Genomic DNA, 27828 nt, shown 5'->3' on the forward strand with positions numbered 1-27828 from the left:
TAAAATAACCTCCAATTTTCTCTGAGGTAGGGGAGAGGAAACTGCTTAGTAGTGTAGTTAGGGAGGGATTTGGTGGTCTAAGATGCAAACAAAATTTAAATTAAAAAGACCTTTACCACAACTCTTAGAGGCACCTGGTACTATCAATTTCTAAGACTTTTGCAGGGGCAAGGTGGGGGTTGTATTGTAATAAGATCGTTTCTTGGCTTTCCTTATTCTTGTTTTCTGCTTTCTTGGGTTTACCAAATTAGTTTTCATTCATCTATCAGCTTCTCAGTGTCAGAATGTTGATGTGGTTATCTCCTGTACCATTCTTGATGTTCTTGAGTTTTGGTCAATAAAAAAATGATTTTCCTGTCATTTTACTGTTTCCAAAAGGAGCAGAGGTAAAGGTATATGCTTAATCTACAATTCTCAACCCAAAATCAGAATGTGCCAAATCATGCTCCCAAATTGCCCCCTCCCCAAATGGCTGGAAGCATTTTACACTTTTAGCAGCACAGCATGAAAATATCCACTTACCCTTACCCTTGCCAATACTCCATATTCTCAAAATTTCCCAATCTGGTTAAACTTTCTTATTATTTAAATTTGCATTTCCCTGATTACTGCTGAGGTTCAGCATAATTCTGTATGTTTATTGGCCATTGTGTTGCCTCTTCTGTGAATGACCTGTTCATATCATTTACCCATTTTTGTAATAGGTTGTAAAGGGGAAAAGAACATGCCACCCCAAAATATGCCACTTTGGCATATTGACTGCCCTGAAGGCAAGTGAGAGAAAACAGATACAGGAAGGGCTCTTTGACCTTTCCCTTTCTACCTAAAACAGGGCATTCAATTTCCCATGAGGAAGGTGCCCTCCCTGATATCAGGAAGAAGAGAACATTCTTATCACTGGAGACAGGGAGTTGACACCAAGATTAATCTATATCAACAAACCTTCTAGAAAAACCTTTGTCTTTCATTAGTTTCCCTCATGTATTTCCTAGTCATTTTCCTACAGTTTACCAACCCTAGTCCAAACCTTCTTTTCCTGTATCGTCAGTCTCCATAATTTATTGTTCTTTGTTAAAATGGTATGTAAACTCTCAATCCTGTCCACTTCTTTGGGTTTTCATTTCTTATATATAAAAGCCTCACCATACACATAAAAATATTAACATCAAATAAAAGTTGTATGCTTTGCTCCCATTAATTTGTCTTTTTAAAGTTTTTTTAAGTTTAATCCTTGGGTCCAGCCACAGAACCTGAGGGTAGAGGAAAGGTCTTTCCTCCCTTACAGTAGCTGACCTTTTTTTTTTTCACTGATTTGTAGGCATTCTTGTTAAAACAAAAATTGCTGTTATACAATTTGTGAATATTTTCTTCTAATTTATCTTTCTCACTTTCTGACATCTGAGTTCTAGGACATTTTAAATTTTGATATAATCTTGCTTTTTGTTTCTATATAAAGATCTTCCCTATCCTAATGTCTTAAATATGATTTAAATTTTCTTTAATACACATGTAGTTCCATTTTTCAAATTTAGGTCTTTAATCCATTTGGTAATTTATTTTTGTTGTCAAGGGCCTTTTTTCCAACATCAACAATTGGGATACATACTGAATAGTTCATCTTTTACCCACTGATTTAAAATGCCATATTTATTAACTACTAAAAGTTTATATGGGCATTTTCAGTTTCTGGATTCCCTATTCTTTCCCACAGATTTGGTATCTTACTTATTACACATTTTTGAAACTGCACTTCACTAAGAAATATCCTTCTAAGAAATTAAATGGGAATTTGCTAATATTAGAAAAAATACCAACTAAAGATTGAAATAAAATGTTCACTTTAATATTTATCACACAATTGTTTACTTACACTTATCTGAAAATTATAAGAAGACAATTTGTGCATGTCACAATCATTACTATTCATATAAGAACTACACATAATCATTTATTCAACTATATTAGGATAACACACAGGGTTTTTGTTTGTTTTAGACTTCTTAGTTAAAAGGAAACACCAAATAAGGAAAATGAATTTCCAAAGATTAAGATATTAACAATACAAATAAAAATTATTTCTAAATGTCTTACATTTTGACAATATTGAATAGCACTTACATACTCTTAGTTCCAAAAACCATAAATTATAACACGGGTCACTGTCAGGGTGAAAATATATTTTTTTAAAGCTTCTTTTAAAATATGCTATTATTAGGCTTAACATCACTTGATTTATTCTTGGCACATGTGGCATCTGGGAAAGTAAAAATACATTTTGCCAATTTTATGTTATTGTGCAGGTACAAGAGAAAGCACAGTTTGGGAGGCAGACAGACCTGTGTTCAATTACCAGCTTTGTTCAAAGTTATGTTGTATGAGGCTGGTCAATTACTTCTTGGCACTGGGGCCAGGATTAAACTAAATAATGCATATTTTAAAATGCATAGCATGGGCACTAAATGGATGATAGATCCTTTCCCCAATTTAGTCACACTGAAACAAAAGCAAAATATCACGGTCTTATGTTTTTGTACAACTTGAAAAACTGAAAAAAAATTTGGAAATTTAAAAATAAAATTAACATGTTTTGAAAAATTATACTTTTAAGAAATAAAGAAAGCCTTCATCAGGTTTAAATATTTCTCAATAAAACTTAGTGCCTACTATACCCTGATTTTTTTTTTAAGTCCTAAAGTATGGTAAAATGGTCAATGGTTAAGGACTTTTGGTTTTGTTTTTTCTCTTTTTTTATGCTACTGATATAAAAATAATGGCTATATTTAAGGCTCATTAAGTGATTGTAGTTGCCCTGAACCGAATCTATATTCTTGATGTTGTACTATCAATTGAAACAGACCAACTGCCTTGAATGAGAAGATTTGTTTGGTGGCATGTGGCAGTATAGCTTGTCTGTCATTGAGGATGATTCTTATATACACAATCACAAACCCACCTTTCTCATGCTAAATACTTGGTGTTTGGAAGATCTAAGATCCCTGAAAATTAAATTTAAATTGTCCCAAGGAATAGCCTACTGTAGACAGCAATGCTTCCATCCCTGTTCTTGGATCTTTTGTCCCCTATCCTGACCACCTAACAAATCGTCTTTCTGATCTGACTGAAAAAGCCCTCCTTCAGGAATCTTTTCCTAACCAAATTCCATATCCCTCCACTTATGTCCCTGATACTATTGTGTAATTTGTATTAGCTTCAACCTGCATATATTGTTATTCATGTTTTGCCTTCTACTTCCAGCTAAGATGTAGTCTCTTTGACTTTTTAGGCTTCCACAGTGTTTAGCACAATACTGTGCATGTATATATGTATGTGACTGTGTGTATCCATGTGGATGTGTGGGTGTGCATGTGTTGAATAAATAAAAGACTAAAGAACCTGGGTGGGTGGAGGGTGGGAACATTTCACAATTTTTCAGAAATCAAAGTTGCTAAACCTTCTTAATACTAAAAAAAAAAAAAAAATCTGGTCTCCAAAGCTATCTCAGTTTGGTTTTGGATGTCAGTAATAAAAAGGCAGTGAAAAAACTGTTTAAAAAACCTTTATGAAATATTCTAAAAGGCTTTTTAATAAATTATAAAGAGCACCAAACCAAAATGTTTTACTAAATAGTGGGCAAACCTTTCCTATAACTTTATAAATGTAGACTTTTTTTCATTCAAGACAAAGAATACTGAACAGGAATAGGTGTTGTGAATCAGGATAAAAAAAGGCAATTCACTCTAAGTCAATATCTAATGCATATTTTGCAATTAATCTGAAAAGCCTTCTGTGGTATATACGTATGTTATGGTAAGTAAAAGAATGATTCCTATCAGGATTCCTAGATCTCTATAGTTGTTCTGATACTATAAAATATGACACATACTGAAGCTGCTATTTAACAAGAAAAGTTTTGTTTATAATAGCTGTTAATATTAAAATAGGATATAATAAAAAATTATTTTCAATGTGTATATTTTCAAATTTGCCTGACAGTGTCCTTTTGAGAAATCTGACAATTTGTAATTAGATTACAGACATTTGAATTTCACTTTTATGATTGAAAATATTACACGCACATAACAGACAATGCTATTAGTAGCTTTTTACTGAAGCACTCTGCAAGTTATATTTAAAGCTTTGCAATAAACAAAATTCATTGTACTCTTTGTAAGTAAAATTACACAACATATAATGTATGCTATAATTACATTAAGAATAAATAAACGAAGCATAAAAATTCTGTGCCATAACATGGACTGTTTTAGCTGTCATTTTAAATGTTAATTTATATGTTTGTATTGACTACTAATGTATTTTAAACTCAAGAACCTTTACCTTTAAATAATATACTAAAAATATCAAGTTTGGAGTATAAACATAAAACTTTACGCCTCTTTTTCTAGGTCATCTAGGAAATAAAATAAGACAAATGGGAGGCAGGGACAGTTCTTTCTGTTACTGCAAAATGCCTCCTTGCTTTCGCGTATAGTTCTATGTCATTTCTGGATATTACAAGGTGACAAATATTATAAGATGACAGCTTGGCAAATTATAAGCTTATTTTATTGATTTCTTATTTGGAAGAAAGAAAAAATTTAAAGAAAGAACCTCCTTTTTTGGCTTACTCTCAATCTTTTTTTCTCTAATAAAGCACTTCTTGAAATGCTCACTATTAATCACTTTAAACAACACAAAATGAATTGGATTAATTTATAGAACTAATCATAATAGGTTATCAGTATAGATACTAGGGTGAGGTCCTAGAATTTGTTACACGTAAGGCTAAACTCGCAAGAGATCGCATGGCAAAAGTGGAAACTTTGTGACATATCCCAGCTTTTGAAATATAGTTAGAAGCCAATCGAAAAAGCCTTTCAGCACCAAAGGTATTGAAGTGCCCAGGAAGCACCTTCTCTACCAGACCTCTGTCCACTAATTCTATCAGACGTTCACAGGTTCCAACATAGTCACTTATCCTGCTGTATGGGAGCCAGTCAATCAGTGATCCATCATACACGACATCTCCACTGAAGAGAATCTTCCGGTCTTTGTCATGTAAGCAAATACTGCCTCTGGAGTGACCAGGCATGTGCATAACAGTGAGCTGTCTGTCACCAAGGTTGATCACATCCCCTACAAATGGAAACAGAGCTTACAAACATGTTGTATACTTGACTTCAATCATTTAAAGAATAAAAGAACATTAGTTGGTTTTAAAGAGGTCTGGAAGGATGACACTTCTTTCAATTTTATTTCAAAAACACAATACTTCTTAATGATGAATTAAAAATAAGTTGCCTGTATTTCATTTCTATTGTTTGCTTGACCAGTGTTTGTCAAAGTGAGTTATGTGGAACACTATTTCTGTAGGTTGTTGTGATACATAAAAGAAAAGGAAGATTCTGTAGTCAAATAGTATTGGAAACCCTTTCTTCAAAGAAAATGAAGCAGCTTTTTTTCTACAGGGCTTCTGAGAGCTTTTTACTATGCTAATCTACACTGTATATATACACAAGGGAGATATGGTTGTACCATTTCTCAAACTTATTTGACCACAAAACTTTTATTTTTCAGTACATCCATGGTACGATGACACAATTCATGAATGCTGCTCTTTGAGGTATGAGTGCAAAATTGCTGTTTCACTGGATTTAAATCAGTACTAACTTAAGTAAATCATCATAATTTAAAGTCCCATATTGTTATCTTTGGTGAAAACACTAAAGAGAAAAATTAGACATATAGTTAAAAAGTTAATAGGGGAATTAAAACAGTGTAATAATCATAATTTGTTAAACCTAAAAGACAATGAAAGCAGAAAAGAGGGATAAATAAGAAATAGACATAGAAACAAATAACAAAATGGCAGACCTAAATTCAACTATATCAATAATTACATTAAATGTTAATGGGATAAACATTCTAATCAAAGGCAGAGATTGTCAAAATACATTTAAAAAGCAAGGTACAGGGATGCCTGGGTGGCTCAGTTGGTTAAGTGTCTGAATTCAGCTCAGGTCATGATCTCAGGATCCTGGGATCAAACCCTGTGTCAGGCTCCCTACTCAGTGGGGAGTCTGATGCTCCATCTCCTTCCCCTTTTCCTCCTGCAACTTGTGCATGCATGTTCTTTCCCTCAAATAAATAACCTCTTTAAAAATAATAATAATAATAAAAAGCAAGATATATATGCAGTCTATCAGAGAGGAACTATAAGGTCAAAGACAAAAAGAGGTTGAAAAAGTTATACCATATAGAGATTAGCTATATTAATGTTAGACAAAATAAGGACTACTGGTGAAGGGAAAAGAGGTACATTTCATTAGGATATACCTTAAGTCAACACACTAAAAAATTATAAATGTGTTTGTACCTAAAAAAGGGACTAAAAATTCATGAAATAAAAAATGACAGAACTGAAATAAGAATAAACAGTTCAGGGGCGCCCGGTTGGCACAGCTGGTTAAGTGCTGGACTCTTGATATCGGCTCAGGTCATGATCTCAGGGTCGTGGGATTGAGCCACATGACAGGCTCCATCCTCAGCATGGAGTCTGCTTAAGACTCTCTTTCCCTCTCCCTCTGCCCCTCCCCCTATGCTCATTCATGCTTTCTCTCAAACAAATATTTTTTAAAAAAGAATAAACAGTTCAACAATTATGCTTAGAGATTTAAATATTCCTCTCTGAATAATTCATAAAACAAGTAGATAGAAAATCAGTAAGAATACAGAAGATGTGAACAATACTATCAACCAGTTTGACCTAAGTGACATATATAATATGCTTTATCTTAAAACAGCATACATTCTTTTTAATTGCACTTGGAATATCCATCAGGCTATACATAAAGCAAGTCTCAGTAAATGTGAAAGGAATAAAATCATAAAAATATGTTCCTTGACTACAACATAATTAAATTAGAAATCATAACAAAAATAAATATGGGAAATATCCAAATATACACAAAGTAAGCATCACAGTTCTACAGAACTTATGGATCAAAGATGAAATCACAAAGGAGACTAGAAAATCTCTTGAACTGAATGAAAATAAAAATAAAATATACCAAAATATATGGGATGCAGCTCATGCAGTGCTTAGAAAAAAATTTATTGCTTTAAATGCTTATTTATAAAGGGTTAATTGTTTAAAATCAAAGTTTCTAACCAGTTTTGATCTTAAGAAGTTAGGAAAAGGAGCAAATCAAATATAAGTAAGTGTTAAGGAATAAATAATAAAGGCCAGCAGAGGAATAAATAAGAAACAAATATCATTAGAAAAAAATCAAAGAAACCAATAGTTAGTTCATTGAAAAGAGCAACAAAACTGATATACCAATGGCTAGACAAAGAAAAAAGTTAGAGAAAACACAAATTGCAAAAATCAGGAATGAAAGAAGGGGTATCACTACAGACCCTAAGGAAATTAAAAGGAGTATAAGGGAATATTATGAATAACTTTAAGTAAACAAATTTGACAACTTAGTTGAAAAAGACAAATTCTTAGGAAGAGACAAATTACCTAAACTGATTGAAGAAGAAATAGAAAATCTAAATAGACCTATATCAAGCAAAGAAATTGGTTAATAATTTAAATCTCTCCACAAAGAAAAGTTCAGGCTCAAAGACGGCTTCATTGGTCAATTCTGTCAGTCACTCAAGATAGGGAAAGAACCTAGACTTTCAGAATATAGATGAGGAGGGAAAGCTTTCAAATTTAATTGTAGACAAAGACAATGTAAAAAAAGAAAACTACAAACCAATATTCCTAATGATAGTTGTCTCAAAATCATTATCAAAATATTGGCAAATTAAATACAGCAATTTATAAATAGGATAATGACCAAATGAGGTTTATCCCAGAAATGTAAATTCAGAATATATAAAGAATACTTACAACTCAATAATAAGAAAATTAAAATTAAAATTTTTAGAAAGGAGGAGAGATTTTAATAGACCTTTTAACAAGATACTTGAATAGCAAATAAATACCTGAAAATATGCTCAACATCATTAGTTATTAGGGAGATGCAAATAAAACCACAATGAAATACCACTACACACTCATGAGAATGGCTAAAATAAAAAGAGATGGACAAAAACAAGTGTTGACAAAGATGTGGAGAAACTGGAACTCTTACCCATTGCATATAGGAGTGTAAAACGGTATAACTACCTCGGAAAACAGGCACTTTCTTAAAAAATTAACCTCCACTTACCGTAAGATCCAGGGATTCCATTCCTAGGTATCTACCAAGGATAGTCATAAGGGGCCAGACTCCTTTACAAGATAACTGTTCCAGATTTAAAGTGCCTCTGGGTATCACAAACCCCATTTATGTCATTTATGTATGGTTGGCAGGTAAGGTAAAGAAATTATAGTTAGGTTGGTGTAATAATGGAGCTGTCAGAGACTGATGTTTTCATAAGTGTATAGAAAGGAGGGGAGGGAAGTTGAATCAAAAAAAAAATCTGTGGATAATTACTATTGCAGGGAGAGAATCTTATAGATCATTGGTTATATCCAAGTGATATTCAAAATATTTAGCAACAGATAAGTCAAAAGTGCCCACCTATCAAATAGATACCAATGGTAAGCAGTTGATAAGGCCATATGGCTAAATATCATTAGGTCTGCCATTACCCTGTGGCTTTATATGTGCCTTCCATATGCTTATAATGCTCTCATATATAATTTCATCAAAACTTCTCTTACAAGAATCAGAATTGCCTATGAAATGTATCCATATATAAAAATATCATATATATAAATATATAATCACACACACACTTACCCACAATATCCTTACAAGCCCTCACCCTGACCCACTTGTCATCAGATTCCAGCCACACTAAACTTCTCTTGGCTTCTCAAATTTTTAATCAAAGAAATATATATATATTTCAAATAAAATATTCCAAAAGGGCTTAAAATGTAAGAAAAAGTTATTTACCCCATTCTGACTCTATCTCCAATCCTGCTCCCAAGAATCAACCACTTTAAACAATTTTTCTTCTGGTAGCTGCCTCTACTAGATATACCCATCTCTAAATAATTTTTATATTTCATTTCTTGATTTACAAATTAGATATACTGTACTGATTTCATTCATGTATTACCATTTCTTGGTTTTTAAATTTTAGATGATACTGGTCAACTTCCACGATGAAATATAAGAATTTTTAGCTCTCTTTACTCTTCATTCTTCTCCTACTGGCACTACACATGTATATATTTCTCATCCTCTCATCCTCCAAAAGATTAATGATTTAACTACTCCAGTGTGGAGCTCTTTACACCTGGCATAATATCATTGTTGGAGTACCATCTTTGCCATCATCCTGATGCTTCCTTTCAACGTTTTCTTGTATCTCATGTTTCCTGTATTCCATGTCTTCTTCTTGCTTTACTTCCTTATTTTGAAGGGAGTAAATAGGATAAAATTGTATCTTAGTAAGTTTCTAAGTAACAGCATGTGGGAAATAATCTTTTTTTTTTTTTTTTTTTTTTTTTGACAGAGAGAGATACAGCGAAAGAGGGAACACAAGCAGGGGGAGTGGGAGAGGGAGAAGCAGGCTACCCGTGGAGCAGGGAGCCCGATGCAGGGCTCAATCCCAGGACCCTGGGATCATGACCTGAGCCGAAGGCAGACGCCCAACGACTGAGCCACCCAGGCGCCCTGGGAAATAATCTTTTTGGGAACTTCACTGTTAGAGAAATGGATGTAGAATTCTAAATTGGAAATGAATTGTATTCAAATAAGACATAGTTCTTTTCTGGCTCCAAAGCCATTATGATCTGTATAGATGACTTTTTAAAAAAGATTTATTGATTTATTTGAGACGGGGGTAGGGAGGAATGGCAGAGAGAGAAAGGGAGAGAGAATCCACAAGCAGACTCCCCGCTGAGCTCGGAGCCCTACCTAGAGCTGATCCCAGGACCCTGAGATCATGACCTGAGCTGAAACCAAGAGTCAGACGCTTGACTAACAGAGCCACGCAGGTGCCCCTGTATAGATGACTTTTTAATTTAAATTTCTGGAAGCTTGATTCTAATATTCTGAAATTTTACAATAATGTGCCTTTGGTTGGGTGGGTTTTTATTCATGCTAGGAACTCTGTGGGCTCTCTCAGTCTAAAAATTTACATCCCTTAATTATGGGGTATTTTCATGAATTATCTCTATTATGCTTTCTTTTCCTCCACTTTATTCTATCTGTGCTGCTTTTATTCCAATGTTGAATTTTCCAAACTGATTCTATTGGTTCTCTCCTAGTTTTCATTTTGCCTATCTGCTCTTTCTTTTAAGTTTTTCAACTTTATCTTCCAGTTCTACTAAGAAACTTCTACCATTTTAGGGGTGCCTGTGTGGCTCAGTCAGTTAAGCGACTATTTTAGCTCAGGTCATCTTCTAAGGGTCATGGGGTCAAGCCCCATGTTGAACCCCACGTTGACCACCATATGGGGCAGGCATGTGTCTGCTTCTCTCTCTCTTTCCCTCCCCCTCTGCACCTCCCCCTGTTGCACACACGCTCTCTCTCTGAAATAAATAAATCTTAAAAAAAAAAAAACTGCCGTTTTAAATTCCAAGACTCTCTTGGGTGTGCGCGCGCGCGCGTGCGCACACATGCGCATATACTGTTCTGTTGCTTATTTTTAAAGCATCCTATTGTCTCTTGGATATCTTGAATGCAATAGCTTCTGTCATCCCCTGATACTATTAATGATAATCTTCAACCCTCAAATTGCCTTATGTTATTTGTTTTAGTATTTGATCTCATGTTAGATGATTTTCTCAGATTTTTCATAATGCTTGGTTGCCCATTTAAGAATGGGGGGTGAAAAGGCTGCTTGAAGCACATGCATGGGACTAGTGACCAAGGCTTCACTGTGGAGAGATCAAGCTGAAGATTGATTAGGGATCAGCGTCTTAGTCTTTCCTCCAGGGCTGGATGCATTTCCCAGGTAAGATTCTTCCAGTTTGCTACTTGGGGGGTAAAGACCTGGGTCTATCCTTCTTGGAAACTTGTAGGGAACATACACTCTCTCTCTCTCTCTCACACACACACACACACACACACACACACATTCTATTTTCCATACTGAATCCTGAGCTCAAGAGTACTTAGCATCTTTCAATCAAGAAACTCTTCTGCTTTACCCACCCCCAGAGGACACACTAACCAGATGGGCATTCCAGAGTTTCAATAACCTCTTAAACGGCTTTCAACCAATTCTACTTATTTTAGTATTCTTTCCTTTGCCCCCACTAAGGTACCAGCTACTGCTAATTCCTGAGCCTTTTAAGGTTCCTGCAGTGCAGACTGGATTGGCTCTTGATTTCCCATTGCTGCCAGAAGATAAAACTGCTGACTCAGTCATCACATTTACTCTGCAGCATCTGAAATAGTTCAATATGGATTTACAATTAAACAGACAAACCACCGTCCCTTTATAGTAGTCTTAGTCAGGTTTGGGATGGAGTCAAGTTAGATGTGTTTTTCAACCTGCTACCTTTCTGGGTTCTATTTTTTGTTTTTAACCTCCCCAAATGATTTAAGTCTACTTGTCATAACTGTGATTATTTTGGTGACTCTAGGCAAATTGTTTAAACATATATAACAGGGGGCAAAATGCCTGCACTTCCATATCATTTGTGAAAAACAGACAGATGTATGCCCCATCAAGAAGGTACTATATTAACCTAAGGTTTATCTATCTTTTTATAGGAGGATACTATGTCACTATTAGTAGGGGGAGTTGTTTTTCCATCTAAGATGGTACACTGGATGATGATCTCTCCTTTGTCCCTCATTTACAAGTCAGCTTTTGGGTTAGTTATACTGTGCCCAGATTTATGCTTCCTCATGACAAGTGATCATCAGTTCACTAAATGAAATGTAATAAACTAATGACTTCAGTCTCCTTATGCTCTAACTAAAACAACTTCATGCTGTCTGGATATGTGCTGTTCCTGTGTAACTGTGTATGAATTTTTCATATAAATATTTTGTATCTCCTTCCAGGCATCTGGATTATGGTAACAGCAAGTTAGCAGGCCACACCACTCAGAAGAGAAAGGAAATTAATATTCCTGAGAAAAGAAGAAATTAGATACTACTTGAGAGGTGAGGCATTCTGCTCCTACTGAAAAACACCTTTTAATTTAACACCCTATTCTCAGCTTTAAGTGTTTGGTAAATATTAAGCTGTTTTCCCCACACTTTCAAAGGCTTACAGGCACCCTGCAGTTCCAAAATGCTATAATGTTACTACCATCAACTGGGATTTAGGAAACCTGGATTCTAGTCCTAGCTCTTTTCCAAACAGGATATGTGACCTCAGGCATGATATTCAGCCCTGCTGGGACTCTTCACCTATAAAACAGTAATTCTTATCATTCTTTCACCATTGATTTCCTATTGCTGGCACAGAAGCAAAAGTAAATAAATCAGAAGTAATTTATTCATTCAGACAAATTAATACATTTTAAATACTAATGTAAACATTTTTTGGTCTCAGTGCTACAATTAATTTACTCAATACCCATCAACTGCATGGAAATCCTACCTCTAAAAAGTATCAATTTTACCAAGAAATACAAGAAATACTGTAAATGTACTTTTATTGTCAAACAATGACTCCCACCTAACCAGTCTTTTTTTTTTAATTTTTAGATTTAAAATTTTAATGAAAAGACTTTTTCAGTGAGGTGTGAGGTACAGAATCTTGCTTTCTATTTTTTTCTATTTCAAGTGATCAAGATCTCATCTGTATGATAAACTGATTATTGTGAAATATTTCATTATTTGTCATATTGGTCAGTCATAAAGTAGCCTTATTGTGCAACAGGATTTTTCTACCTCTTGGAGTAACGTTTTAATAAATAAAATTGGCAATTAAAATGGTTTCAAGATAAAAATATGAGAAGGGGGTTTCATATCCTACTCAGAATTACCATAATATATTTATGGGGTAGGATTTATGATCTGCATGCTTTGATCTGTTTTGTCATTATCTTGCTTTGTGGTCAGCCACCTCACTTCAAACGTGTTGTGAAGATAAAATGAAATCAACAAAAGTATTCTAAAAAAAAGAAAAGGAAATTAATATACAAATATTGCTATTGTGGCTAATTAGCTCAATTATTTAAGTGCCTGCTGGGGTTGCGAGGGCTGGGGCCCAAGTCTATTTTATTTTATTCCATTAGTTTCTCTCTGATCCCCATCCTGTCTTTTACAGAGGCACAGGCCCAAGGCTGTCCATGCATTAGTCCATGTACTTCACCATCACCAGAAATAACCTCCTTAATTTTTTTCAGGCCTTGCTTTAAACCAGACCGTATATTGTCATAATGTAAGACATTACTCTACTTTTTATGTTCGCCATCAAGCTTTTCTCTAATGAGGCTACATCAAGAACAGAAACCTATCTGGAGATTAGGATGCAAGAGCAGACTGGAACCCCTGCTCTCTAATGGCTTTCTAAACCTACAGGTGGGAACTGCTCATACCCAGCAGTGACCACTGACATAGCGGATGAAGTCAGCCGGCCTCAAAAGCACGGAGCATGTCATGAACTCTCTGTGAGGAGTCATTCCTTAAAAGTCTTTTCGCTAGAAAAGCGTCTGGAAATCAGACAGGTGTTCGGGAAAAGAATGGGGGAATCCCTAGTCACAAGCCTCTGTAGTGTTACTACTGTATCTTACACAGGAAACTGACTAGGGGGTGGGGCCGGCTTTATCCAGTACTTGGCGTTGCCACACGGTGCCAGAACTGGCCTTGGCTCCGACCGAGTGGGCTTCTACTCAGGGAAGGGAAAAACAGTAGTGGTGTTTCTGCAATGTGACAAAACAGGCCAGCTTATAGCCACGCACGTCTGCAACATGCATCCCTCGAACAGTTTTTCCCAATCCCCTCCCTTAATGACAGAGCGCGCGCCCGTGAGGGCCCATTACCATCCTGCAGGATGAGGGTGGGCTGTACCGCCTGCACTCGGAACTGCCTGGCCCTCCAGCCGGGGCTGGGCGCCCGCACCACCTCGCTATCAGACAGCCAGGTCACGGTCTCAAAGTTGTCCCCGCGAGCCAGTGCCTCGGCCTCAGCATGATGCACGGCCACCCGGTCGAACTGGTAGAGGCCTCCAGAGTGGTCGAAGTGCACGTGGGTGGCCACCGCCAGCAGTGGCCGGCACGCCGCGTCCTCTTTGGCCCCGTGATCCTGCAAGAGACCGGAGGAGTACAGGTACTCTGGGAGGCTGCGCAGCCCCAGGCCCGTATCGATCACCACATCTTGCTCGGAACCGCGCACCAGCCATATGTTGGCGCGGTTGCCCGACTCATAGAAGCGTTCCTGAATCCAGAAGATGCCGTCGCCCAGGGACTTGTGGGCGTACCACTCGAGCGCGGACATGCTGGGCAGGGGTGCGGTCGAGCGGAGTGGGTGTAGGCGTGTGTGCCTCCGGCAGGCTGTCCACACGCTAGGCGCTGCGGCGGTGTGGAGCGGTGAGCCCGCAGCCAGGGAGGAGGCGCAGAGCGAGGAGAGGGCGGGGGATCCGGGAGACGCGAGGGCGTGGGGGGAGAACTAGGAGGAAGGACGCGCCGAGACGCGGCCTGAAGAGTCTGGCCGCACCCTCCAGCCAGGTCCGCAAAGAGCAGAGGTTGCTCTGCCCGCACCTAGGCGCTGGAGTAGTCGCGGCTTTCAGTAGCTGCAGCACAAGGGGGCGTTAACGCAGGGGCACCGCAGCATACTGGAGACCCAGAAGGAGACACTTTCTTCACCCCGGGGATCTGACTGCAGAGGCAAGAAGCAAGGCAGAGGAGGTGCCGGGTCCTCCCACCCACTTCGCGCTGCGAAGCGCACTTCCAGCCGGCGCCGAAAGAGTCAGGCCAAGCCGGATGGAGGAGTACGGCGCCTGCCAAGGGCTAAAAAGCTCTTGGCCCAGCGGGCGGGGCCTAGCTAGGGAGTGGGTGGGGCCAACTGGTTGGGATCGGAACAAGGCTCTGAGGCCGCGTGGAGGGCGGAGCGCGGTTCTCCAGAGGTGGAACGCTTATCCGAGCGCCCGCGCCTTCTGTCTGCACCCCTTCCTTGCCGGCCGGCACTTCGGCTGCACAGTTTTACCCAAGCCTCGAGACTTAGTGAGCAGGTAACAGGGAGCAATTGAGGGGCTGGGAGGAGATGGAGAGGGTAGAGAGAAGTTAAAGGGGCACAGGGAGAAGGTGGGGGAAGTCAGGGGTGGCGGTTCACTAAAGCGCTTCTGGATTGAGGGGCGTTGGGAGATAGCTTTACCTTTTCTTCTCCTAAACCCTTCAAAATCTTTGAAAAACCGTCCCTTCCAGATTTTACCTCGTCTCCACTTCCTGGGACTGTTTGCAGTGAGTTAGAAGGGGATTTATGCTCCCTAACTGATGGTAGATTTTCAAATCTGGTGACTATGTGATTGGCTCAGGCACGAGTCATTGCCGCAGACTTGCTGCTTAAGGACCGACTGTATGTTTTCCTAACTCTTGGCACTTTACCCTGTATCGTGGGGGAGAGGATTTTTCGTCCGCTCTTGGAAGAGAGCTAAGAAAGTTGATAGGCTCAACTAAGTAAAGGTGGAAGGCAATCGCACCTTGTGAGAACAAGAAACGTGGATAGTGCCTGGGTGTGGCCCAGCCAGCCACATAAATTACCCCTACTATTAGCACCAGGTCCCTGTTCCCACCTAGCACCTCCCAGCTATTGAAACATCGTTAGGCTTCAAAAATTCCTTGAGAACTTGACTAACCTCCCTACTCAGCCAGGAAAAATTATAAAGATACCCATGAGATAGCATTATAAAAAATAATTATGAAAACCCTTACTGTGGCAGCTACTAATAAGCCTTCATAGAAGAGATGTACTGTCTTCCCCTCCACTCCTAAAGCTTTTGCTGAGGATGCAGCTTTTCTCAGTATTTTCCTAATCTAGTTAGAATCTATCCAGTCACTCTGTTCAGGGCTATCTTTACATGCAAGGTCTTGAGCTAGATGATGTATGAGAATAGAACTGGGTAGAAAAAAAAATTGTGATCTGGGTTCTCAAGAATTTGAGGGAAGATAATATCTATGCACAAATGTTTGCAATGTAAAGCAATATGGGATATATACCACAGGAAGTAAAAACTAGGTGCTGTAAGGATACAAATGGAAAGGATTGTTGAACAATGGTATATGAGAAGGACTTAAAAGACCACTGTTTGTTAGGAGAGCATGGGAAGTACAGAGCTTTCTGTAGTTTGGGTATTTTTCCTTTAGGCAGAGGGAAACTACTATAGGGGAAATGGAGGGATATCCTTACTAGGCAGTGAGCTCAGCAATAATTCACCCAGTGTTTATTGGACTTTTGCTAGGTTCGGATTAGTGGCAGAGCATGAAAATGTGAATAAGTCTTCAAGGAGGCCTTCATTATTACAGATCCTTCTGCTTGCATCACACTTTCCCCTGGATGTCTGTCCTTTCTTAGTTGGCCTTTCCCATTTCCTGTGCTAGACTATGAGCACCGTGAGAGCAGAAGCTTTGTTTTGTTCTCTACTATACTCCCAGTACGGAGAAGTGGTCTGACACAGAGGGTGCCTGATAAATATTTGATGAATGGATAATTGAAGAGCTTACTGGAAAGACAGACAAGAACTGACAATTAGAACATGATTTTTAAAAGGGTAATAAAAGCAGTGTAGTACTTGGGAAACAGAAGGGAGAGACCTACCTCTGTGTTGGGTGGAGAAAAACTATCATTTACACAGTATCTTAAATGTTGCTGGGGCTTGCTCAGGTAGATGTGGGAGGAAGGCACTCCAGGCAGAAGGAATGCTACATGCAAGAGTTGGTGTAGTAGAGTTGAGAGTGGCTAGAGTATGGCATGCAGGGGGCAAGAGGCAGAAAGTTAGACTCAAAGCTTTGTTAGTTAAGGAGAGTGACACATCAAGGTTTATGTTCTAGAAAGAAGACTGGAGAGTGAATTGAAAGGGGGATTCTGGCCATGGGAATTTATTTGTTCTATGCAGGGGTCCAGGTGATTGATGGTAAAGGCCTGAACAAAAGCAGAGGTGAAGGGAGGTCAACATGGAAGAGAGGATACAGCTGACATTCTTCTATTGATGAGGGGATTGATGGAGATGGAGAAGAGATCAGTATGCCTATCGGGTTCTGACTGGGGCAATTTAGGTGTCATTTGTCAGGAAAGATACTGTGACCTGGCTTTCAATGTCTCCCCCCAGCTTCCATGCCTGCTTACATCTGTTTGTACATTTATTCACCTAGCTAATATGTGCAAGGGACAGTGTGAGATGTGGACAACGATACATTTGGGCCACAACGTAACTCATAAAATGTTAGTGCTACGAGGAATTTTAGAGATTAGCTCAGCCTCTGCTGCAAGGTTGTCTTTATAATTGATTAGAATGGGTTTTGCATTTCAACTCTTGGATGCTTGGACTACACCCATCCAAGTATCTCAGAACAGTTTGGAATAGGAATTTTCAGGAGTCATTCCAAAATGGAAGATGATGCTTCTGATTTTACACTTTTAAATTCAGTTTCACCATTACTAATTCACTTCTTTGTAAAGATTAAAGACATCTGTGGGATTAAAGAAGTCTTCAACTAGCCTGGAAGTATGTTTCAGGTAGCATGATGTAGGTGAATGAACAATGGAAAGGTACCTGAGGCTCTAACCCAGTTGTCTTTGTTAGGAATTAACTGCGTGTCTTCAGGCGGTCAGCTAACCTCTCAGGGCTTTGCTTTCCTCTTTTACAAAATGTGAAATTTAATCTGAAGCAGTGGTTCTTAATTTGGGCTACACATTGTAATCTCTAGGAAGGCTTTAAAAAGTCCTAAGGCCTGTCCCATCTCCGGAAATTGTGATTTCGTTGTTCTGGGGGGAAGCCTGAGTTTTGTTTTGTTCTGTTTGTTTTTAAATTCTGATGATTTCGGTGTATATCCAGGTCTCCCAACTTTAAAGTTCTGGAAGTTTAAAAACAACAACAATGTTAATGGTAGCCTGACTGATTTGGGTAGATTTGCTCATGAAATCATATGACAGAAAGAAAGAGAAAGAAAGAAAGAAGGAGCTTAACATTAATTGTGGAACTGTTGCTGTGTAGAGAGCACCATGCTAGACAGTGGGATGTAAAATCTCTACTGTTACTACAGCCGAAGAAATAAACGGGAAACATAAGTGAAACTTCTTCCCTTTGGAAAAGGCCCATTTCCTAAAAAGGGCATTGTCTCTATTTCTTCCAGAATTAAGGAGCAGCAATATGTAACACCTCAATTTTTAAAAATCCGTTTATTTTAACAGGAGGCTCTCCCTAAGAGCAAGGTGGGGTGATATGACTGTTGTGGATTTTGAGGGACTTAAACTGGATCTTCAGGTGAAAGGGGACCCAGTCAGGCAGGGGAAGGAGGGAGTAGATTACAGTGGAGAGAATGGTAAACAAGACATGATGATAGAAGGAGTCAGGAGGATAGGTGCAGCCATCTTAAAAGGGCCCTGAGCACTTGGGTAGGGAGTTTGGATTTAATTCTATAGCCAAGAGGGAAATGAGAAGAGTAGCATAATCGGAACTATGCCTGAGGGTGAATTATGAAGAAGAATAAATTAAATGGGAAGAACAAGGGATACCACAAAACTTGCAGTCAGTCCAAAGTGAGGTAGAAAGGGGCTACATGGGATTATGGTAGAGGAGATGAAAAGGAAGGGATGTTTTGAAGGAAGAATTAGCTGATTGATTTGATAGGAAGGGTGGAACAAAGTGAGTAATCAATACTGATGTCTTTCACATCATCAAATGTCGATGACTGGGAAAATAACATACCATGGATAGAAATAGAGACGTAATACCTGAAAGGCAAGCTAGTTGGTGTAGGGGGAAGATGATCTCAGTATTTTGTTTAAAGTGCTTTCCAAATATTCTTTTGATAGTGAGAACATGGGCTGAAACTCAAGACAAAAGTCAGTGCTGTAGATAATAGTATGGGACAGGTCACCTAACACTGAGTACGGATGTGTTTTCTGAAGACCAGGATCATAAAGAGCAGAAGGCCAAAGACTGGACCTTAAGGAAATTCATACTTAGGAAGTTTAAGAAGAGAAGTAGACAAAAAAAAAAAAAAAAGTCAGTGGGGTAGAAAAGCCTGGAGGGCTTTTTGTTGTTTGTTGTTTTTATTTTGAGGTGTTTTTATTGTTGTTGTTGTTGTTTTTGAGTAGGCTCCACACCCAGCATGGAGCCCATCACTAGGCTTGAACCCTTGACCCTGAGATCAAGAACTGTGCTGAGATCAAGAGTCAGATGCTTAACCGACTGAGCCACCCAGGCGCCCCAAAACCTGGAGTTTTAATAAAGCCTGGAAAAGAGAGAGTTCCAAAAGGGAGGAGGCAACAGTGAGCTGTGTGCTTTGGAAGGCCAAGAGCATGACAAAAGGCCAGTGGATTTTACCACGGGAGACCACTGGGGCCTTTGCACTTCAGCATCTTTGTGAGTGTAGTCCCCATCACAAGTGAGGTAAAAGCCAAACCCCTTACCACAGCTCACACAGGTTTCCACAAAACCTGGCCTCCACCCGCCTCGCCTTGCTCCTCACTCCTCACCAACATGGCTTTCTTGTTCCTTGGACACTCCCAGCATGTGACTTCTTCCTCTGCACTTGCTCTCCTCCTCTCTGTAGCCATCTCTGCCTTGTCCCGCCTTCTTGTGGCTCATGGGCCTTCTCTAGCATGCTGTTCAGATTTATCTTCCACAGAAAGGCCTTCCTTGTATGAAAAGCCACTACCATACCCCTTTGTTATTCTCTATCCCCTTACCATGATTTCTTTTTCTTCAGAACTATATTGATGATTTTCTAGGGCTGCTATCACATTTTACCACAAATTGGGCGGCTTACAACAACAGAAATTTATTCTCTCACAGTTCTGGAGGCCTGAAGTCTGAAATCAAGGTGTGGGCAGGGTTTGTTCTTTCTGGAGGCTCTAAGGAAAAATTTGCTCCCTGCCTCTCCTAGCCTTAGTGCATCCTGGCACTGTCTGGCATTCCTGGCTTGTAACTGCAGCATTCCAATCTCTGCCTTCATCTTCACATGGTGTTTTCCCTCTGTGCGTGTCTCTCTTCTCGAATTTCCCTTTTAGAAGGACACCTGTCATTGGAAGAGGGCTTACCCTGATCCGCTGTGACCTCATCTTAATGTGATTGCATCTGCAAAGACTTTATTTCCAAATAAGGAAGGTCACATTCACAGATACTGGGGGTTAGGAGTTCCAGCATATTTGGTGGGGGGGGGGGCATAATTCAACCCACAACAAGAATACATACATTATGTTACACACTTATTTGTTTATGTGTTTGTGTTCAGCTGCTGAAATACAAGCTCTTAGGACAGGGACAAGGTTTTATTCAAAGCTTTCTGGGTCCTGCCACAGTGCCTGGAATGCTCAATATTGGTTGAATGAATGACTCAGTGAAATTGGTCTATATGATGTAGAGGAAGATTTGGATAATGAGAAAATAGGGAATGTTGGTTTAAAAAAAGCCTGTCACGGGTGCCTGGGTGGCTCAGTTGCTAAGCGGCTGCCTTCGGCTTAAGTCATGATCTCAGGGTCCTGGCATCGAGCCCCTCATCGGGCTCTCTGCTCCATGGGAAGCCTGCTTCTCCCATTCCCCCTGCTTGTGTTCCCTCTCTCGCTGTCTCTCTCTCTCTCTCTTTCTCTCTGTCAAATAAATAAATAAAATCTTAAAAAAAAAAAAAAAAAGCCTGTCATTCAAGAAGTTTGGGAGGGTGAAAAAAGACCAAGGCAGTGGTTGACTCAAAGAATTCCAAAGACTGAGGCTTAGGCCTCACTTGTGAGCCATTTTCCCTATGAGACAGTTACTGGAGTCCAAGAAATACTTCTCAGCTCTGCAAGAGAAGAAAATGAATTTGTCAATTTCTCTAGGTATGACTCATAATAGCCAAACTCAAAAGAGATGAATCTATAGACCGGAATGCCATATAATCATTAAGGGTGGCTCAAGAGCTAGGATTGATTTTTCTGCCAAGGGCAGTATATTCACTAATCATATCAATTTATACACCCAGAGGTGCTTGGTAAATACAGAAGTTTAGAGGCAGCAGAGTTTGATATTTCTCAAGGGGTATTCCATCAAGCAATGGTAGCTGATATACTCTCTAGGGTGAGTTTTCCCAACTGTTTCTTAGAGCCCACCTCCAAAGATTCTGGTGTAGGTTTGAATACTTGAGGATCACTTGAGATTTGGTATATTTAACAAGTTTTCCAGGTAATTCTCATGATCAGGCATTTTGGGAAATGTTACCCGGAATTGTTCTTAATTTTATTTAGTAGCAAATCCCAGATTAGAATTAAGCCCAGTGGTCTCAACCATGCCTACTGGGCTCCCATAATTCATTTCTTAGAGTGAAGGTGTGTCTTTCTGCTCAGCAGTTTTCATACTTGGGAAACTTGCTTTGTGTGCAAGCATATGCTTGAGTGACTCGGCAAATGAAACACAGCCATTTGGATATTCTCTCTCTCTTTTATGGTGGACAGATGGAATGAGCTTGATTATTAAAATAAGTACCTTTCCTATATAACTTGTGCTTCATTGTAACTAAATAGTGAATGAGGGGAATTGATTCCTGATAGAATTCCAATTAGTAGATAGAATTACAGTCCATAATGGAATAATAAATCTAGACTACAATCATCAATGGCTGCTAAAATCATTAGGTAGAAACTGATGGGGAAGTTTATACTAGATGAAACAGACGGATAGCACCTGATCCACTGACCAGAGAACATCACCGAGAGAGAGAGACTTCATGTGCATCTCATGTGATGCAGTAGGAAGAACAGAGTGTTTTTGCAAAAAGTTTAACTCAAATTTGAATACACCTCTATTTAGAAAATACACGGACTAGAGGAATGTATTAAACCACATTCTCATGGATTCAGTTCCTCACATTCAGAAATGGGAGAATGTACAGCCTTGCTACTTTCAAACTGTGGACTGCACACCAGCTGCATTGATATCCCCAGAGAGCTTGTTAGAAATGCAGATTCTCGGCCAAATGAAAGACTCTGCATTTTAACAAGATTCCTAGGTAATTCTCATGTGCCTTAAATTTGGAGAAGCGTTGTCCAGGAAATGACCTCCTGTTTTCAAACAAATAATGGTAAGGAAAGAAAGAAAGGGGAACTGTTGAGTGGTATGGGAGGATATATTACTGCTTTGTTGGGCTTGCAGGATTGAAGGATACACCGTATTATCAGTGGGAAAAGAGAATTAGAGGATGTGTGTCATAATCATCACGACAGTCAAATGCAGACTTGTAATGAAAGAGCCTTGGTGTAGGGATCCCTGTTAATATTCTGCCAGCTCAGTTCTCACACTGTAGTATAATCATGTTTCAGACAATTCAGAGATTCAGTGCAGAACTTGAGTAGGTGACATCACTGTTGTCCCCAAAGTTGAAAAAAGGACAGGTTTATCATACCTTTAACTATTTCAGATGTTTTTCTCTGAACTTTAGCAGTTTTGTTTTTGCTTGGACACACTTCAGAGTCTTACTGAGCCCGTTCCCATTTCTAAAAGGACATTGAATTAGATCTCAAGGATTCTTTCCAACACTCAAATTCTAGGATAAATAAATCATTTAAAAGTCTCAAGTGTATATGACTAATGAAAGTGTACGTGACTAACGATAGTCTTCAAGTTGAATGAAAAAGCAAGGCAGCCTGTCTTCCTCAGCCAGACCTTTCCCTGTCCACACTTTTCACAAACATCCGAGATCTTGAGGCCAGATCACAGCGGGGTGGAGAGAAGTGCGTCAGCTGGCTGTGCTGTGGTCCGGGTGGCATCTTCGAGGAGACCCACGGTCGGCTGTTCGCCCAGGGCCGAGATGAGATGGGTTGAGGCCATCCTCTTGTCACCCCCCCAGGCATGACTAGGTGTGAAGGGTCCGTGTAGTTATCATGTAGTTCCTTCTTTACAAGTCGGACTTTCCAGAAGTATTTTAAATTGGCCATGCCGCTTCATGGGCAGAGTATTACGTTTTGCTTGAAAATTATGTTGGTTTCCTTTTTTCCGTGATGTCTTTCAGAATTTGCCCACTTTTCTGGCAGAACCAATCCGATGGCTGGGAGTCAGGGACGTGGACGTGCAGCCTACACCTTTAACATTGAGGCAGTCGGGTTTGGCAGAGGCGAAAAGTTACCTGATGTAGTACTGAAACCCCCGCCACTGTTCCCTGTAAGTACACTGAAAGCAGGTTTCTCATGGTTGGTTTTTTCATGTTTCAAAGATAATTAAAATTCTATATAGGACTGAATAGAGGGTGTCATTATAAAATCTTAAATGTAGGGAAGTCGAAGAGGGTGTGCTTCGCCGCCGTGTGCTTCCCTGAACCTCTTTCTGATTTTTAACACTGCTTTCCTAAAACACGGAAGAAACTGTAGTCACCTGGCCTTGAATATACTCAGTACTATGTGAACTAAGAAAGAATTTTTTTTTTCAATTCCTGCATCTTCTGTTGTGTTTTTGTTGTAGTCCAACATCAAAATAATATTTTTGGCAAGTCAGGTCAGATTTTACAGTGGTCCCCAATGGTCCTCACTCTACCAGACTTTCACTTAATGATCGTCCTCTCATCTTGTATCTGTAGGATTTGATTTTGCTCCCTAGTATACCATTTGGTCTTTTCGTCCCTACTCAACTTTTTTTTTTTCTTATTTCTCTATTTTTTAAAAGTCGATTTGAATTTTGTTGCTGTTTCTCAACATCTAAGTGTTGCTACTCCATTTAATGTTGCTTTTAAATTTAAGGAGTATGCTGTAAACTCAACTGGCATAATATTTAATGCTTTCACTTTACATTTAGTTTAAAATCTAAGCTTACATTTCCAGGCGTGTATGTGCTACAGTATAAAAAAAATGAAAAAATTGTAAATGACCACATACCCCTCCGTCCAGGAATCTTTCCCCTATTTCAAAAGGGAAAAGTCCCTTGTCAAAAGATTTATGTAAGTAGAGGACCCTGAACAAATGTGTCTAGGGATCTAGGTGTCTTCCACAGGGAGTCTCTACTTTTTGCTCTTGGTATTTTGCCTTTTTGATATTTAGTAAATAGCCTGAAACAACAATAAACATCTCATGTATAGGCATAATGTCACTTTATACATTGATTTCTTTTAAAACAAGCTCTTCTCCATGTGTGAGGATACTTCTAAACACTGGGAATATTAGGACATGTTGTTTTATACTAGGAATAAAATTGAAATTCCTTACTGCTGGCAAACTGGCTCTGTTTGATACGGCCTTGCTGATGTCTGTCTAACGTTTTCTGTCACTGACCTTCTCTCTCCTTAGCCATCCTGGCCTTGTTCTCGCGGACGTTTTCCTGTGTTGGTTTCCCTGGCTGGAGCCATCTGTTTTCAAGTCTTCCCATGATGGCTTCCTAGTTTTATCCAGAGCTCTGCTCAAATGTGACTTCCTGAGAGGTCACGTGCGCTCACCCTTGTCTAGACCAATACCTCCAGCCTCCATGTACTCTGTCTGTCACTCTTTCCTCTACCCAGCTTCGTTTTCATGCCACTTACCACTACCTGAAATTGTGTATTTCCTCATTGTTTACTTACATCTTGTGTTTTTCTCCCCTAAAATGTAAGTTCCGTAAGGGCAGGAAGTTTGATTAGTTCATCATGGTGTCTCTTGTTGTCTAACCATGTCTGGCTTATAGTAAGCACTTAATAAATAGTTGTAGAATGAATGAACAAATTCAGAATGAAATTTTGAAAATGTACCCTATACTTTGCTCTGACACGAGAAATGTCTTTTTTTTAAGAAATGTCTCTACTACATACCCTGAGGTCCCACTTTTTAATAAATGATATATATTTTATGAATATATATACATATGTGTGCATGTGTGTAGTTTGTTAAAATTGAAGACGTCAAGAGGCACCTGAGTGGCTCAGTTGGCTGGGCATTCAACTCTTGATTTCGGCTCAGGTCATGATCTCAGGCTCTTGGGATCAAGCGCTGGGTCAGGCTTGGCGCTGAGTGTGGAGCCTGCTTGGGATTCTCTCTCCTTTTCCCTCTGTGCCCGCCCCCACACATGCACATGCACATGCACGCTCGCTCTCTGTCTAAAAAAAAAAAAAAAAAAAATTGAAGATGCAGATTCAAACTCCTGCTTTGTCATTTACATGTCGTGTGAGCTTATAGATTGTTCACTTGTCAATTTATTTACTGTCAAAGGGAAAATATTGATGATACTTTAAATGGGATCATGGATGTTGAATATTGAGGATATCTGGGTCAGAGTAACCACTTGCTAAATAATAGCTGCTACTTCTATTCGTTTTTTTTTTTTTTTTAAGCTACTGCTCCCACTAATACCACCACTACTAACTGAGGTTAATAAGAAACCAAAGCAGTTGCTCTCATTTGGGTGCCATGACTTCTAAATTATGTAATCACGGTCAACAGACTATGTAACAAAATAATTGTGGGTGTGGTCAGTAGGAAAATTAAGCATCTTTCTTTCCTACCTCTAAAATAAGAGCAAAGTAGGAAATGGGCTAAAAGGTTTAATAGATTACAAAAGCTCAACATCTTTTCAGTTGATTGTAAAACTTAGTATCTGTAAAATGTAGTTTTTCAATAAAACTGACATTTTCTAGATTATAGACAAAAGGGATATTTAAAAACTTATTAAAAAAATTGTCTCTTAAAAAGGATACAGATTATAAACCAGTGCCACTGAAAGCAGGAGAGGGTGAAGATTATATGCTGGCCTTGAAACAGGAGTTGAGAGAAACTATGAAAAGAATGCCTTATTACATAGAAACACCTGAAGAAAAACAAGGTGGGTAATGGAATCTTTGATTATGTGGCTGAATGTATACAGATGAAAGTGTTTCTATATAAGATACATAGTCATTTAATGCACTTAATGATTGATTGATTTAGTTCAATCAGAAATTATCCACTACCTTGAAAAAGCATACTTAATATTGATTTAACAGAAAATTGTATTTTAAACTTTTTGATATTTTATTTCTAAAATTATCTTTCAAGAGAAGTTTTATGTGTTTGGTGAAAATTATGAAAAACAGAAAAATATTAAAAAGTAAAAGTCACCTATAAGGCTTATGTCTAGAGATCTGTTAATATTTTGTTGCATATTCTGGATTTTTTTCTTTTATGTGTGTATTCTTTTTATAAAATTGGATTCATAGTCTTCGTATCTTCCTTTTTTACTCAAGAGCATGTTATGAGCCTTTTCACATATCCTTAGTATTCTTGGAAAATATGATTTTTTAATGACTATGTGGTATTTCATTGTGTGTATATAACATTATTTATTGTGAGTAGTTGCCTGCTGTTAGATTTAAAGTGTTTTTTTGCTCATATATGTATATAATGCAATGATTACTATCCTTATACATAAATCCTTATGTAAGTCTCTGATTATTTAATATTTTGGTTAAAACTTTTAAAAGCCTTAACTATATTTTGGCTTATTATTTGTATATCAGACATAATAGGAAGCATAAAGCATGTACTCATTGATTATGCCAAGGACAGAGAGGAGAAATTACAGTTGGAGAAGCTTGACAGTCTCAGGGAGTGGGAAGTGGTTTTAGAGGAAGAGAACCCATTCCTGAGTAGTTATTTAGCACAGTAGATCTATATTGATTTTCAGTTTCTGCCCTTGAATGTTGAAATTAGAGAGATCGATATCATCCTTGAGTTCCCAAAACAACATCATTAAAGCATGAGAAATTCATATAGTATCATCTCATTCCATTAGTATTAAAAATGCATTCCATTTTCACTCTCTGTAAAAGACTTAGAACTGGCTAAGAGTCAAAAAGAAAGTCTTATAGGGATGGCTGGGTGGCTCAGTCATTAAGCGTCTGCCTTCAGCTCAGGTCATGATCTCAGGGTCCTAGGATCAAGCCCCGCATCTCGGGCTCCCTGCTCAGCGGGAAGCCTGCTTCTCCCTCTCCCACTCCCCCTGCTTGTGTTCCTTCTCTCACTTTGTCTTTCTCTGCCAAATAAATAAATAAAATCTTTAAAAAATAAAAAAAAATAAATGTTTAAAAAAAAAGTCTTATATAGTAATATATGTGCTTATAATTATAAGAAGCATTTTAGACAAGTTCATTGAATTTTTCAAACATAGCTGCTTGAAGTTGATGTAATGGTTTCATAAGACATCTTTATCTCAAAACTACTGAATTTTTTTTACTTTCTTGATTATGTTGCATGCTTTTATCTATTTGATTCAAAAATGAAATTAAAGCTCTCATTTTAAAGATTTAAAAAAGTAAGATTAAATGAACTAATAAACATTCATTCTTAGAAAAAATAATAATGTAGGGTATACTTTAATCTTTTTAAAATTAGTGTTTTCTCTAGACCATGAAACAGATTTACTTAACTAAATGTGGTCGTTATTAAAGCACATGTCTAATTTACAAGTATATCATTTTATTAAAGCATATCTGTGAATCTTTTAAATAGGGACATTAGGAACATAATTTTGTTGCTTGTTTCTGGGAGTGGTTGGCTTGTACCTGGATTAAGAGGTTCTTTATCTTTGATAATTGCACAAAGTATTTAAAAATACAAGGAATCTTTGTTTCTTTCTCTTTCTGGAGAAAATGCTTATATAAAATTTTCCAAATTGATACAAGTACATTCTCCTTCAAAATCTTCATGTTTACTTTCTTTTCTGATGTAATGTGTTTTTAGAAAACTATGGTTGAAAATGAAGTTTTTTAAAAAGAAAATACACATACATACTCAT

At 38.4% G+C, this 27828-nt stretch overlaps 2 protein-coding genes across 8 annotated transcripts in view; one reads left to right on the forward strand and one right to left on the reverse strand.

The window, feature by feature from the left end:
* The window catches only part of POLR3G (RNA polymerase III subunit G), a 100685-nt gene that overhangs the window by 41872 nt on the left and 30985 nt on the right, over positions 1-27828 (forward strand). For 2 of the 6 annotated variants that reach the window (XM_025866770.2, XM_073887948.1), the window contains exons 1-3: positions 14853-15144; positions 23136-23262; positions 25749-25878. In XM_025866770.2, the coding sequence (XP_025722555.2) occupies positions 14897-15144; positions 23136-23262; positions 25749-25878 (505 nt within the window). In that variant the 5' untranslated portion in view covers positions 14853-14896. Of the gene's footprint in view, positions 1-14852; positions 15145-21965; positions 22187-23113; positions 23263-25748; positions 25879-27828 lie in introns of those variants that run through there. The other 4 variants (XM_025866767.2, XM_025866769.2, XM_073887960.1 and 1 more) reach the window with 4 other exon arrangements.
* MBLAC2 (metallo-beta-lactamase domain containing 2) lies at positions 1840-14623 on the reverse strand. 2 transcript variants are annotated; one of them, XM_073887980.1, is made up of 3 exons: positions 14310-14623; positions 13958-14219; positions 1840-5133 (listed from the first exon to the last, which is right to left on the reverse strand). In XM_073887980.1, exons 1-3 carry the CDS (start codon positions 14409-14411, stop codon positions 4748-4750), a joined length of 750 nt encoding a protein of 249 aa, XP_073744081.1. In that variant the 5' UTR covers positions 14412-14623; the 3' UTR covers positions 1840-4747. The 2 variants fall into 2 exon arrangements, with proteins under 2 accessions (XP_073744081.1, XP_025722551.1); XM_025866766.2 differs by having other exon boundaries at positions 13958-14623.

This window comes from Callorhinus ursinus, unplaced genomic scaffold (genome assembly GCF_003265705.2).
Source record: "Callorhinus ursinus isolate GAN/ISIS: 27379988/994484 unplaced genomic scaffold, GSC_fseal_2.0 scaffold3, whole genome shotgun sequence".
Taxonomy (NCBI): Eukaryota; Metazoa; Chordata; class Mammalia; order Carnivora; family Otariidae; genus Callorhinus; species Callorhinus ursinus.